This window comes from Tympanuchus pallidicinctus, unplaced genomic scaffold, assembly GCF_026119805.1.
Source record: "Tympanuchus pallidicinctus isolate F22 unplaced genomic scaffold, pur_lepc_1.0 scaffold23, whole genome shotgun sequence".
Lineage (NCBI taxonomy): Eukaryota > Metazoa > Chordata > Aves > Galliformes > Phasianidae > Tympanuchus > Tympanuchus pallidicinctus.
The window spans coordinates 5454731-5470815 of record NW_026294740.1 but is presented as its reverse complement, the minus strand read 5'-3'; the positions used below and the strand labels follow the sequence as shown (position 1 = coordinate 5470815).

At 44.8% G+C, this 16085-nt stretch overlaps 1 protein-coding gene across 4 annotated transcripts in view; it reads right to left on the bottom strand.

Moving 5' to 3' along the window:
- The window catches only part of RPTOR (regulatory associated protein of MTOR complex 1), a 118956-nt gene extending 106149 nt beyond the window's left edge, over positions 1-12807 (bottom strand). For all 4 annotated transcript variants that reach the window (XM_052687521.1, XM_052687522.1, XM_052687523.1 and 1 more), the window contains exons 1-3: positions 12273-12807; positions 3923-4025; positions 1241-1323 (exon numbers count right to left, since the gene is read on the bottom strand). In XM_052687521.1, the coding sequence (XP_052543481.1) occupies positions 1241-1323; positions 3923-4025; positions 12273-12434 (348 nt within the window). In that variant the 5' untranslated portion in view covers positions 12435-12807. The remainder of the gene's footprint in view (positions 1-1240; positions 1324-3922; positions 4026-12272) is intronic.
- Between the last annotated feature and the right edge of the window lie 3278 nt (positions 12808-16085).

Below are 16085 nucleotides of genomic sequence, written 5' to 3'. Positions count from 1 at the left end.
CAATGCATCCAATGAAGAGCCATCGAGCATTTGTTCAAAACCACACAGCCCAACCACCCTTCTTGGTGAAACACATTCCCAGTGCCTAGCAAAGAAAAAAACTATACACTACTGCAAAGCCAAAGCCATTTGTCTCTTATCCACAACAATTGGTCCTTTATGAAGGAATGAAAACGTGGGGAAAGAAAACAAGATCCAACAGTGTCCCCTTAAAAGATCCATAGCTCCTTAAAATCCTTAAAAAGCTCCTTAAAAAGATCTTAGAATTAGTGCTGCTCCATAAGGGAAAAGGCAAATCTACAGGCAAGCTCATTCAATGGAGTTATTATTTCTGTGTGGGTTACATGTTATTTGTTTATCATCATAAGTTTATGCCTTGGTAGTCAATAGTTGAGGTACTCTGAAGAGGAATATTCTGATCCAAACTGCCTACAGCATACAGATAAAGACACAAAAATACTGGGGAACATTAATTGCAAACACGATGCTACAGCTTGATTCCTGTGTCCATTGGAAGCATGCTGCAGACGTGACATTTCCTTCTGGAGACTGTGTAGTTTATTTACAGAGACACACAAAGCCATGCACCCAGAAGCAATGCACTTCCCCCAAAAGCAAGATGGAGCTGTTACAAACAGGAAACAAACAGCCAGCACTGCCACCTTCAACTTCTTATTTACATTACTATTTCAAAAACTTAAACCCACATTCTACAAAAGCTTACATACACACTATACTAATTCTATATAGTTTGAATTAAGACATTAACAAAGCTTTGAAGTCATCAAAACCAAAAGCTTCCCTCCACTACTAACTGCACCACATTGACTTTCTCCAATCAAGTTCAGAACAGTGCTGATGAGCTCTGGGACACACACTTCTGTAGCAGCTGAGGGCAAACGCATTTTTATTACAGAGAAAACCACAAACTCAGAACGAAAGATCAGAGAACATCTCAAAAATCAAGAACATAAATTAAGAATTCAGCTGTAGAACGCAGTACTTAAAACAAATATCCCAGACATGATTGAATTAAGCACCAGCCTAAAGAGACACCAGCTAGAGAACAGGATAGTTTGACAGCCTGCAAGAATTTATTCACACGGATGGATGATAGCAACTACTGCTGCCAGACACCTTGCCCCAGAACAGCTATGCAATTGGATTCAATAGAGCTGAGCACCAGCCCTGGAGGAGCACCTCGCCTGCAGCTCACAGGGGAAGCCCCACGAATACTTACTCTTGGCTGCCAGTTTTCATACTGCTTCTGCAAATTCGCACCAATGGTTTCCAGAGCTTTCTGAGGACCCATTGACAGAGGATCTAGGAAATAAAATGCAAATGAATCTTTTTGACCGCAGCTGAAAATCACTCGGGACAAAATCATTTACACTTCTTTACGCATTGAAGCCTTCAGTTATATTTTGTAAAATTCAGACCTGTGACCTGGGAGACCCAAATGATTCCCAAATTCTTCACTCAAATGCAAATTAAAAACCACTAGAGCCTGTCAAACGTGGAAGAAGGTCTCACAATGGTAATCAATAGGGCTGTTTCAAAAGAGAAGCGAGGCTTAACACTTGTTGCTGTTACTATTGACAGGAAGTTTCTGTAGTAAATAATGACCACAATTGAAACAGCTTACATAAAGATCACAAACGGTGCTTAATGAAAGCAGGAAGCAGTGGTAGTAAATGAAGCAGGATTTTGCATTTATCAAGAAGAAAATCATCAAATATTTAATCATTTTAAGAAGCTAATTTCATCACCAGATAATTACTACAATCCATAGCGAGTAAAATATCAGCTTATGTGCTTCATTCAAAAATCATGGCCATATAATTGACACTTAACAAGTTTCCAAAAATCTAGAAGCTAATACTTAGCAATTTAATACAAATTATTTTAAAAGGAATTAACTGAATCAACGACATTTTTAATATCATCTTTATGAATATTCTATCTCACACCATTAAAAGCAAAACACAACCAGGTATGATGAAAGCAGAATTTCTGACATGCATTAAACCCAGGATTTTATTGGAAATGCAGTATCCTTCTGCAGAAGGATTTGAGGTAATGAATCATCTGCATTTTGCCAGACAGAAAACAAACTCAAGCAGTCAGTTTTCTGCTCAGGCTTCAAGATGCACACTTCTATCAGCTTAGCTGCAGCTGCTGCTCCAGAAGCACCACCAGAACAGAACAAACACTTCAATCCTCTCTGCAGACCTTGCAGTTTCAGCACTCGTCTCCACGTATCGCAGCAATCTCCAGCACTCTGAACCGTGACAGTGCCCTTGATATTTAAGGCCAGCTCCAAGCAGATACCATGGAGCTGAACAACAGTTTGGTGGACTTGGGAGGGCCTTCAGAGCAATGAACACTGCCCACGCAGCAGTGCAGCAGGCTGAAGGTGCCGAGGCTGAGCTCAGCACTGAGCTCCCTGAGCCTCTGGCAGCAACAGCCCTGCACAACACCAGCCACGGCCGAGCTGTGGAGGAACCACAGCACCCCTGTTGTGCCAAGGCACATCTGGAAGCACAGCAGGAGCTGCGGCTGGCTTCTGGCAGAGATGCTGGTGGCCATTTGTCAGCAGAGCGCGCAGGCTGGTGACCGCAGCTCAGCCTTTACTAACAGCAATGGCCTCAAAATGCTTTCCACGCTGTCTTCTACATCTGGCAGAGATATTATGCTTCCACAACATCATTAGCTTCTCTTAAGACTGATACACAGAAGAGAAAACAGGGATATTTTTGCAGCTTTAAGTTTCTGAAGGAAGCAGCAATGGAAATGAATACTTTTCATTTTATATATATACTTTTTCCAATTTTAGTGTGCACATACACACTAGAAATTTAATTAAAAAACTGCATTCAAGATTCTCTTTGTTGATGATAAGCACTAATAACTTTATTTTAATGACTCTGCAATACTCCTCATTTTCTTTGCTCTCTACCCATGTATAAATGAGAAACAAGGAGCTGTTCTCTCCACTGACTAGATGTATTTGTTAGTGCATGCTCATGGTTTTTTAATTGCTATAAAGTCATCAGCAGTTTTCGGTTAAAAAAAAAAAAGAAAAAAGAGATGCTGTCGATTCATAAAGCAAGTTAGAAATGAGATGTTCTGAAAGTTTTTCGGCTTCTGGTTTTGTTTTTTCATTAATTTCATTTTGTACAGTGATAAATTTGCTACCGCAGCCTATTATGCACCTCAAGAAGTAGGACTATGGGGCTGTGTGTCACTTGCTAAAGACTGGATATTTCCCATTCCTACATGAAATCCAAATATCTTCATTTTCTTACCCATGGTGTTTCACCTTTAATATTATTTCAGACTTAACCTCATCTTGAAAATCAGTGTTAAAACCAAGGAAACTTTTTGCTTCCTAACAAAGAATTAGGAAGAATTAGAGCTACATCAAAATAAAAAGCCCATGTGTTGGCACAGCTGGAAGACATTCTTGGGAATAGTTCCAGCTCTTCTGAATTTATGCTCCCAATTCAAACAGCCTCAGAGCTGCCACCTCAACACGCAGTGAAGTCCACACATGTTCAAGACATTTCTCTATTATGTGACACAGGGTGACTTCAAACCTTCGCAGAGCAGAGTTCTCTAAAGATGTGACTGCTCAGAAATTTCTTTAGATACTTATTAAGCTACAGAAATTTAAAAAAAGGGGGTAAGTAGCTAATTAGCAGCTTGTTCTTCTTTCTCCATGATATTTCATTTTAAAACAAAGCAGAAAAGATGACCTATGGCAGTGGTTACTGATGGACACATACAAATCATCCACCAGACTTCCTTCAGCTCACCCTAGTTTTAAGTTCAGGAAGCACACAACTTTGAGATGACCATACATGTGATACCTCAATGTCTGTTAGCCAAGTTTCCTGGAGTTCAGCAGCTCTCAACCTACCTATCCAGCACTCCAGGCGGGCACACGGGGTGGTCTTCACCACATCAGGAGGGTCCACGCCAACATTTAGGCACAAAACTAAGGCAACACTAACAGTCTTCATCTGGAAAGACAATAAAACATTCACTTAGCATGGAAACGGATCCATTTTTGGGGTTGAAATTTTACCACTACTATAAATTCTGAAGTTTCAGCTATGCTTTGTTATCTGCTCTTTAACATGGACTACTTGAAGCAAGGCAAGGCTGATTCTGTTTTTCATTTTAAGGGAGCAGTAGAATGTTTTAATAGAACAGTACTCACTCTGCAAGAATAGGACTTGGTTTTTACATTACTATTTTTACACATTATATCTTTAATACAGCATGGAAATGGATGTCATTGGATTTCTTCTACACATCTTAAATAGTCACTGCTCAATGGAAATACATTATTAAAACATGTGAATGTGCCATTCAGGGTCACTGATCAATATTAGAACATATTATATCCTTTCTAATATTAAAACCAAAACCAATAAAAGGAGAAACACCCAATGGCCAAGAAAGCCATTGGATACTGGATATCTGATGCCATTACACACAATGCCATTGGATATCTGATGCCTACACACAATGATACGGGCAATTCAGACAGACTCTGTCTTAAGTCACTTCTTCTCAAATCCTCATAATCATCCAGATCTCGTGCTCTTTTGGATACTTGTGGCCAAAAAAAGGGGATAAACCACAGTTTGCAACTGTGTTCCTCAGTCAATGAGATTGCTACACACAGCAGCTAGGGCACCCACTGATAACTGAACTCTGAGCAAAAAGCTGCACTGAACCAATTACTAAGCACCATAGCAAGTTAAAAATATAACTTGAAAAGGATTCTTTTAGTGATTCGTTCTCTTCTCTAAACTCCTTCATCCCAGTACCTAAAGCCGTGTCCCAGCACCAAAGGAGCACAGGCAAAGTGCTGCACCTGGTGGAGCACAGCCACCTGCAGCCCTGCTTCCCCAGGGTGCTCATTACCATTCAGAACAGCAGGAAAAAAGCCCAAAATGCACACTCATAGAAAAAGCTGGAGCCACACAAATGTATAATTTATAAAGAAAGCAGAAAGTGGAGCAGAACAACACTAGTCACTCCAAGAAGGGGAAAAGACAGGAAGGAAACCCTGCAGCCTGACAGGGGATCTGGAGCAGGAAGCCAGCATGAGAAAGAAACCCAACGAAGTGAGAGCAGTGCATAGCAGTGCACACAGTGGCCAAAGAGGGTGAGCTTCTCAGGACCCCATCTGCAGTCAGCCCTCCCCACTAGGCCTGCCCAGCCCCCCTCCCTGCCTGCTGCCCTTTCACCTTCATCTCTTTCCTCCTCATTTAATCAATGCACACCAAACTGCTACTTCCAAAAAAATCAGCTATCCCAGCACCTTGGTGTTGACATCTTTCATGTTGTCTGCACACCAAAAAAAAAAGTGTCCTCAAGAAGAATTCCTGGGCTGGGCCAGCACTGCGACCCACACAGAACAGCACAGGGCTCCTGCCGCAGCCCAGCTGCACCACAGGTTATTTGCAAGAAAAAGATGCATTCTTTTCAAGGTAACACAGTGATACCGAGCACTAGAAACAGGAAGAACAGCCTCAAAGCTTAAACATTTTCAACAAGTTCTATATATTATAGCACTGGGCTGACTTCTAAACTGCCTGAGCTCCACAGAGCTCTCCCCAGATACCCCAACTCACACCCAACAATTCTGTGATTCTATTCCCTGCAGCACAGAGGTGCTGCATACCAACCAACACACATCTGTACAGAAGGTCAGCAGCCAGCAGAACGACCAGGGGAGAAACCAACCAACCAACAGGCAGCACGGTCATCAGCTGGCACTGATGGAGCCCTGAGTGCATCACAGGCATCACAAACCCGTGTGGCCTCAGAAGGAACACGGTGCTGCAGGGTGTCACAGTGCTGCATTCCCCAGCAGAAGTCCCAAAGCCAGTGGGCAGCACAGAAAGCAGTGAGACCCAGAGCACACAGGCTGCTCCCTCGGGAGAACACATCCTGCCCAGCAATCAGCTCTCTCATTTATTGTTTACGGCCTAATACTTGTTTTTCAATATTTTACTAGTCATGTCTGACCTGTGACTTACGCTGAACGAGCCACTATTTATCTCATATTCCCAAGTTCTGTATTTTAAATAAGTATTTCTCCTTGAGAACAGACAGCGAGCCAGTAAAAGTTAAGTCTAACTGATCCCAAAGACAAATGGGGTTATTTCCCCTCTGTCTACCTCCCCACAAGAGCCATAAAGTATTATATTTCATGACTGTTTGTTCTGCTAATAAAGAGCACATCTTTAGCAAGAATTACAGCTGGCCCATGCTCCTCTCTGACTCCTATTCAATATCCGTGACGTGGAATCGTTGCAAATCAAAAGAAAGACCGAAGCCAATGCTTTGAATAATGCTTTTTGCATTTCTGAACTATTTTAGAACGTACTACCAGAAACTCTGCACTGTAATACAGGAACTATCAGGACATTCTCCTCATTAAAGCACAGTGGAAGTTCTCTACATTTCAAGAATAAATCCACCACCAAAAAAAAAAAGAAAAAAGATATTTAGTATAAAGGATAGAAACAGCAGAATGCAGAGAAAAACCAAAAGCACAAATCCTTACAGCTGCAGGTTAAGTGCTGCTGTGAGATGGCACCCAAGGTTATCACACATGCTCTCTTCGTGTGCTGAGAGCAGTGTGCACTTCACCCTGATGGGGAACAGCAGCCACCGGCATCCCCTGGCCCAGCAGCCTCAGCCCCTGAAGGTGCTGTCAGAGATGAGCGGCACTGTGCACAACAGAACTGCTCCCAGTTAACATGAGGTGGGCTGAGTCACGGCCATAGCAGGGTAGGGGTGAAAAGCAGAATACCTGAGAAACATCAGCACACAGCAACTTCCTAAAGAGCCCAGCTTTCCAGGATGAGTGTGAAAGGATTACTGAATGTGTTCTGGCTGACGAATCTCATATTCTTCCTTCTAGAGAAGGGGTAAGAAATGATGCAAAGCAGCCTCAGAGTCATTAAGCAAGGGCAACAGACATGCAAGGAAACAGAACAGTCTTAAGCATTCATTTCCCTTTGTTAAGCAGTGAAAGAAAGCATGGAGAGGTCAAAGAAGCACCCAGCTTCCAGGAGGCACAGCTGCACTGGGAGAACCCATGCCCAAACTGCTAGGGCCGAGTCAGGCTGCATTCCCAGAAGGGCCCTGGGTGCTGAGATTACTTGGAAACACGTCTCAAAGCTACAAGGAACAATCAATCATCTCTCTGTTACCAGTGGCCTTACTGCACTGTTACCTTCAGAAACATTCAAGGTAGACCTGCATGGCAGACCAGCACAGCAGCAGCCAATTAAAACAACGCGTCAGAGGAAAAACAAGGCAACCCTAAAACCTCCCCATAAAATCTTCACGAGCCACGAGGCAAACAAGGACAGAGCCCCAAGGAAGTGAGCTGTCCTTGAATTCCTGCAGCTGCACAAAAGCAGAGCCTTTCGTCAAATCAAGAACCAGCCAAGCATCAGCAAAGGGCTTCTGAAAGTGGGGGTGATTGGCCACGACTGCACCCAAGGAAGAAAATTAAGTGCTGCATACAGGACTCATCCTCTCATTGCACTTTTGTTGAATGGAGCAAAAAGGTAACTTTCTGTCATTTCACATTAGTGGTGAAGTCTCTCCCCACTCTAAAATTATCTTTGCTAGCAATACCATTGTCAGCTCCTTTCCAACACATTACACTGCATTTCTATCGCTTATTACTCATACTGCAAATATAATTACAACGAAGCACTCTCCGGGAGCTATTTAAGGGAACGAGACTCCTGGACATTTCTGTGTATTAAGCCATTAAAATTTTAGATTTGCAATAATTATTTTCTTCTCCACCTAGCTAGAGGAAGTAGAAATAGCAAATTCATGGCTTTGTGGAGCTTAATATACGCACTGCTTATTACAGTCTTTAAACATGGACTTAAGCCAAAGCTTACAGGAGAAGAAAAAAAAAAAAGGGCTTGCTTCCCAACTCCTAACAGACAGGAGAAATTTCCTCATACAGTCCCCTGGTCTTGGAAACCTAGGGAAAAAGGAAATTAAATGATTAAATCCAGGTGAATAAAGAAGTATATTTTTACTCTGTAGTCTCAGAAATTCCACAGGTTAGATTTGCTGACACAGAGCTTTATCTCAAAACCTCCTATCCAAAATTACGGAAGAAAAAAACATCTCAGTGTGATGCTCAGATGTGGCAGAGCACCTTCAGATTTTAATCTAAGCTTACCAGGAACACAACTGTAACTGATAGGAGTGAATTATTACCTCCACCTTACAGATACATCTCCCTACCAGCAAAATCAATGGGATAGGAGATTGACTGAGCTAAAGATTTCAGTGTTTGCTGCTGTTGTATAACGGCAAGAGCTTTTTCATTCAAAATACGACCAGCCACACTCTTCAGAGCTGTTGAAATCTGCTCTCTCTGCTTAGAGATAAGAACATTCGCAGGCAGTGGTAGATACAGCACAAGCTTCCCAGCTCTGTTCGATCAATACAAGCCATCTTAACCCAGAATGACCTCTGTTCTAGGTAAGAGGAGATGCAGACTTATAAGTGGGATGGCAGTGCTCATTACTTGCAGCAGGGGGTTCGAATGGAGAGAAGCTGAGTTGCTTTGTTTTGGTCTTTATTTTGAAAGACATCCATCCACAAGCAGTGCCCCACGCTACCACTCAATTCACACCCCTAAAGCACAGCAACAATCACTTCTGTTACCACTGACCTGAACTGGTTTTCAGCCACAGCCTGAGGAGGGACACAGCACCGCCACTGCTCCCAGGGCGACCTCACAGCACCCAAGTGAAGTGCTCCAAACCAGCCAACCAGTTCACCCTCGTGCAGGAGAAGAACAGGAACCGCACTGCATTTGGTTTAGATCCTGGGCTAACTTACTGGGTTAGGAGTTCCTTAAGCACAAATGCAGTTGACAGTGTGTGAAAATGCAAAAGAAAACACAAGACAAACGCTTAAGATGCAAGAAGCCACGATGAAGGGGAGGCTGCAGCCCACACACGAGCTCCTAGCTAACAAGACCCTGCTCACTGCTGCAGCCTCAGTGGCCGAATGCCTCCCGGTGCAACCCAAAGCAGCGAGCTCAAGCCAGAATAACAGGCAAGAGCTGTAATAATAATAACAGGCACGAGCTTGCAGTGCAGCCACCCTTCACTGTTTTCCTTTGCCACAAGAAACATCTGCCACGCGGGCAGGTAAATGCTCCCTGTCTGGATTAAGTGCGTTTGTATGCAGCACTGCCTTCATCTGCATCTCCATAGAAACCTAATTGTGTATTTCTCTTCTCATAAAAACAGGATTTAATTCTCACTCAGCAAGTTACGAGGCAGCAGGAACAAAACGCTAAAGTGAAACTATTACAACCAGCTTCCTCGCTCTCCACTTATTTTAGAAATCAATATAAGTACAGCACAGCTTAATTTAAATATCCTGAATTTAGTAGCAACTTGTCAGTAAAACCCAGCGTATTTGAAACCTTTTTATTTTAATCAACTTTCATGACTCGACTGCTTCTGAGGCTGAGAGATTTAATTCAATATACAAAGCATACTTCTAACCCTCTTGTGTTCAAAATATTCTTTAAATAAATAATAGATCAAAGCAGTGTCACTTTGATGGCATCTGTAGTCCAGAGAAGCAGGAGATGGAAGATTAAATGTCTTCAGAGCAGTCCTAAAGGATGAAAAGGGGGTGAGAGAATGTGCCATTATTTTGTCTAGATTTACTACTGATTACCTTGCTTATTTGATTCTTCCCTCTTATTAGATTCCTGCCCTCTAAAGAACCTTCGAGTTCCTATAAACTCTGGGGTTTTTAGAGAAATGGAAGAAGATGAAAAAAAAAAAAGTAATTCCATTCCGAAATCTTAGTGGAATCATTTCCTATAGCTGTAGTAAGTTAGGATCACAACATGGCATAGCTCAAGATGACAAATAGGGGCAGAACCAGCTTCTGCCTGTGGTTTCTCCATGATTCATGGGGAAAAAATGCCACAGATTTACCTGCAACTCTACAAATATGGGATTTTTTCGGTTAACCAACCTTCCTACTTTAAATATGGGCTCATTCTGTGCTTTGACAGCTGAACCGATCAAATTCAGAATAACAGAATGCATTCCATACTCTCAAATTACATCAAGAGATAACAGGTACATCCCCTCCAGCCCTCTCCAAGTCTTCCAGTAGCATCTGGGATAGAGAAAACACATTGGAGGTGAATCAGATGCAAAGAAGGTATGGAGGACCAGAAAGGGAAGCAACAAACCAGGGGAGAGCAACACAGCAGCAATCAGATGGAGGCAGCTACGTGTTGGTTTTAATTTGATTAGCTGCTGTAGACAGGTGTCAGAGGCCTCCAATGCTGACTTAAGGCTACAGCACTGACTTTTCCTCACTGTGCTGTAATGCTCTACAAAAAGAAAAAAGGAAGAAGCAACTTTCTGAAGTCAGCTGTGAAATGGTGAGAGGAATTCTTCATAAAGCCAGAGAACAAGACCCAACAGTTATGTGAATTCAGGAGGAAGGGAAGAAAGCAATGTTCTTCAGCAAGAAGTAATTGCACATAATGGCAAACTTGCCCAAACGATGCCAAATAAAGCAGTCCTAATACACAGTGACATACAATCAGCACTTCTGATATCAAGAAAAGTTGTTTCAAGCTCACAGCGAAAACAGAAGGAATAATCAGAAACATTCTGACGTGCTTCTACTTCCTTATTTCACAAAGATTAGACTCAGTCTCTGTAAGGACGAATTCACTCCGGGTCTGACTTTGCTGAGCTTAGTGAGACACGCACCACTCACATCACAGAGCACTCAGAAAAAGAAACTGCAACCCCACAGGCAGGCAGTGCTGTAACCACTGCTCCGCTCTTCACTGAGATGATTCCCTTTGTCTTTAGCAGCCATATGAAAAGCACTGCAACAAATACAACCGTTTACTTCTACCTCTCATATTCATGCTGTAACCTATTGATTAGCAAGCCAGTGTTATCCCCAATTTAGAAACAGACAGCTCTGCACATCATCAAATAAGTGAACAGGAAGTTTCACAGGAAGGCAGAAGGATCACTAAAATAGACAAGCAAGCTCATCCCACCTCCACATTCTAGTAGAGCAAACCACTTCCACGCCAAAACCCTTCAAAGGAGACATACCTACAAAACTGTGTTATGTGGCTCATCTAAATCAGACTCTAAACAAAAATTAATACAGTCCATTAATGATTTGCCAAGTCAGATTTTCAGTACATAAGCACTTTGATTCTGGCTCTGCCAGTGCTTCCCCAACACTCCAGAGAACTGTTTAGGTGAATGTTTATCTAGAAAACTAATGTACAGCACCCTCATTCTAATATCTCTGGAAAAAAATCACAGGAAGGAGTTTCACCAGAGATCCCAAGTTAAGGTCAGAGAATTACTAAAGGAAGTGGAAACATATTTGGTCACACACACACAAAATCATATACAGCCATACACACAAACATATGGATATCACAACCGTGAGACTCTGGGAATCCTCTGACCCAAAGCAGATTCCATGAATTGAAGGACTGCAGCTGATTATCCTTTATGTTTCTGTGGTGTTTGTTTTTAACTTACGCTAAGTTGGGACACAGACACTGCTCTGGGTTGACATCATGAAGAAGAACTGTCAGAGGCCCTTAGCTTCATTGGTGCCACATGACATAAATTCTAACAGAACTACCGTTCTACAACACAGCAAGCACTTCATCTAATAACTACTTCTGTCTCCAGGTTCACATGAGCTGTTTCCTGTCTCTCGCACACACACAGAATACCTTAATTTTACATTGCACATAACATGCTGCTGGCAAACTTCAAAACCACAACACTTCCTGCACCTTCACCACGAAACAAGTGTAACGACTGCATTCACTGCACCTCGTGCTGTGCATTACCTGCTGATCCACAGCGCCCTGTGAGCCCTCAATAATCTTACTGCCTGCACTGAACAACATCAAATTCCACTTAAAGAGCTCAAACGAGGGAGATACTCAGTCAGCATGTTGCTGTGAACCCAGATACACATTTATCATAGCATCCCCTGAGTCAGATGGAACCCAAGGAAGCTCTCTGTGCGTCTCCGACCTGTCTGCAGCCCCAACACCACACGTAGGGCTCAAAAACGAGTTACCCGGTCAGGGGATTGCCCACAGCCCCACTGGGGGACGGACAGCCCTCCTCCCTCCCTGCCCACCCCCTCCCACCCTCTGCCATTACCCTGTCCTTCATCCTCCAGCTCTGCGCCAAGGACTTGGAGCCCTCGATCTTCTCGCAGTGCCTCTTCTTCATGAAGGCCAGGGGCAGGTTCCAGTCCGTCAGGTCCGACTCATCCTCCTCCCCCAGCCCCAGGAGGGGCGACTGCAGCAGCTCAGACTCCATCGAGGCGAGAGCTCCGGGCACGGAGGGAGCGGCAGCCCCCGGCCCGGCTCGCGGCGGGGTCACGGCGGGCGGAGGACGGCGGAGCGGGCTGAGGACGGCCAAGGGCAGAGGGCGGCCCCGCGGAGCGCCGAGCTGCCGGCGGGGCCCGGGCCTCCCCTCGCGCCTTTAGCCCCGCGGGCTCCGCGCTCGCTGCGGCGGGAGCCGCGTGCGGCCCATGGCGGCTCCGCTCTCCCTTACGCTCCGGCGAGCCGCGAGCGGATCAGTGAGAGGCGAGACAGGAGCGAGCGGCGGGGAGCGGAGGACAGAAGCGACCCGCGGCGCCGGCAGCGCGACTCTTCTCAGCAGCGCGGCCAGGAGGCGGCCATCTTCCCCGGCCCACAATGCACTGCGCTACGGAGCGCCGCGTGGGACAAACAGCGCCGTGCCGGGCCGACCAAGGTTGCCATGGTGACGACTGAGGCTCCCCTCCCCCCCGCTGTAGGCCCCAGCCCTACCCTGAAAGCAGTTCGTCGGTGTTCTAAAGCTGTAAACACTGTCTTGAGGTATCGATCCAAAAAAACACGCATAACTTGATTTATATCAACTTCCATTAATGCTTTCAGCGTGTTTACATTCACAGACACTAGACATGCAAAAGCCCCCATCACAGATCCCCAGGTCTGTCAGAAGGAACAGCAGCAGCCCTGCTCACCTCAGTGAGATCTGGACACTGATGGCGGTGATCAAAATGGGAGCAGCGACTGCAGCAGCCGTACGCAGTGCAGATGGACCTCACGGCCGTGCTGCTGCTAATCCTGGCTGCCGACAGCATTAGGAGCGTGTGCCCGTCCTGCCAGAGCATGCAGGAGTGCAAATACCTCTGAAGGGCACAGCTGTCCCTCTGTTCACATCAGCAAAGCTCGCAAGCAGTGGCTGGTTAAGACCCAAGTCAGGTGTTTTCCCTGATTCCCTGCCTGTGCTGGGAAAGCTCTGTGTCCCCTGCTCTCTACCCCTTTATTTCAGGGCCTCTCCCAAAACGCTGCCCTGCTCCCAAAGGAACAGCTGTATGCCCTGCACAACAAACATTCCTCCAGGCTCTGTGCAGAGATTCAGGATGGAGCCTTGGCTACCTCTGACACTTAGGTTTCATCACTGGGGCACTGCATAAGAGCTGGAGAGCACCAGAGATACCTGCTGGAAAACAGGGACCTGGCAGGCTCCCTGCGAGCCTTCTGTAGCTCCACAGATGGTGAAACACTAGAAGTGCCTGCAGTCCCAAGACACAGCCTGCATGTGCAGCAGTGGGCTGGAACATCGCTGCCTGCGTGCCCATGGCATGTCAGTGCCATACTTCCCATTTCCACTCAGACCTGGGAGCCCCCAGCCCAGCCCACATGTGAGCTCCTGATCCAGGCACCAGCACCCCAACCTCCTTCAAGACAACACTGCTCTGCTAATAGTGCCCAAATCCGTGTGGAGTGACAGTCTCCATGCTAAACATGGAGGTTTTTTTTTTTTAAATGAGTGATGAAAAGGGCATAACATTTAGTTTTAGTGACAGGGAATTTGCAAAATTTGCAGAGATCGTAAATATCAAATGAAAAAAATTATATCTGCACTTTATTAGATCACTGAATAAGCCTCATCAACATCCTTTTCTAAAGGACACATGCTGTGGGTCAGCAGGGAATCAGTCTCCATTTAAGTTCCTAGCTTTGATAGATATTGGGATGAGGTGATTTATTCAAGAACAGCACTGCCAAGCAGTTGGCCCCATGGCATCTGCTCTCAGATAGCACAAATCTTCAGGACAGTGGTCATGGGCTCTCTTTGGTCATTTGCAGCTATATGCTTTAGTCAGAGCTACTCGCCTTATTTCAGTCTTCATGGGGCAAGGACCAAAGGGAGACATAAATTATCTTCCATTTATATCTCCATAAAAGTAGTTGTTAGAAATGAAGCCTTTCCCTGAAGTTCTTTTCATCTCACACCACAGTTCAGTATCAGGATTCTCTCATTGTGGAAAAAAACTCTGCAGCTTTTATTCAGGCGAAATATTATTCAATTTTGATAGACCACAGCAAGCCCCATGCCACTAGAGTACACCATCTAGGCTACATACATGCTTCTGCTGGGCTATGTGTGGGCTTTCCTAATGTTCTGATTTAGTAACTAAACCTTAAAAATAAATATTTCTACAGTATCACAGGCTCTTAAGTCCTCTAATGACAGACTGCTTGCCTTCTCCAGGCAGCACGCTCTTGACAGCTAATTTCCATCTTAAAATTAAAGCAGGCGCTCCATTTCTACCTCAGCAGGCAGAAAGAACAGTTTATCCTCTTTCACTCTCTCTTACATATACGAAAAATGTGTTTTTGAATATTCTTTTCCTTTTTTACACCTTCCTCAGACAAAACAATCCTTACCCCCTTAGCATTTCTTTTCTGATCTGATGTCTGAATCCCTCACCCCGTTGTTCCTCTCTCTTTCAGGCACTCATGTATTACCTTGCTGGGTTTGCAGTCTACTAAAACACACGCTCATGCTTACAGGCAGAACCCCACTTGCAAGGCATCATTCTAGGCTCTCATCACATCTCAAACCACTGTGTTTCAGCCCTGCTTTTATCTTTTACAAAGCTGAACCCAGGTTTAACAAATCTGTTCTTGATTAGGGCAGCACTGTAAAGCTCTTGTTCTTAGGCAATCTAGGGAATAGAAACTCTATGTCAAGCCAGCCATGTTCACTGATGTCCTAAAGACCAAAATGCAGAAGGATTATCTTCTAAAAATACACTTTGAGAAATTTTTCCACCTGCCATTCTTTTTAATGAAAAAGTCTCCTATCTCGGTCCCTGTCGGCGCCCATTGTTCAGCCCCATTCAGCCAGCTGCTTCTAATTCCACTCTTTCGTGGGAAGGAAGAAAAGTACGGAAAGAAGAAAGTGATTCATAAACATCGAGAGATTTCATCTTGCGTTTTCATCAGTCGCGTTCGCAGGTCACCAAATGAGTCGACATCAGGTTCGAAGTCCACGTGCTCAGCCAAAGGGCTGCTCTTTTGAAGGCTCCCATAGCAAATGCACGTCTGTGTGCCCATGCATGCGAGCACACCTTCCCCACGCGCGGGCTCACAGCCAGACGCTGCTTGTACGGCTTTGCCAGGGCTGCCTTCTGCATTTAGGGCTAACAACAAGGTTTGTTTTAACACTTCAGTTGGGGAAGCTTTATATCCTAAAGACGGTAGGTAAAATATTTATTAGGAAGAATATCTATTTTTAACTAAGCCTGATATCGTTTCTATTATTTATGCATGCACACAGACTTCCTCGCTCATCTCCCTGCAGCAAATGTGAGTCGGAGACTGGAGGGTGGGAGCGGGAAGTGGAGCCCGGGGAGGATGGCACCAGGAGGAGGTGGGAAGGGGGTGCTTCTGTGCCAAGTCCAATACACATCAAGAAGTGATTCATGAGATTGACTCTCCATCTTGTAAAAGAATCTCAGTGATGTCCCTCTGAGAGGAAGAGAACTGGAAGATGTGTTCCCAGCACAGCATCCTCTTCCTCACTTGCTTCTCCATAGATACACATGCACACAGGTAGGGAAACACACGCTGTGCAGGTGCTAAGCCTGCCAGGTGCTCTGTGTAGAGCTGTGTCCGTCAGGAGGACCCG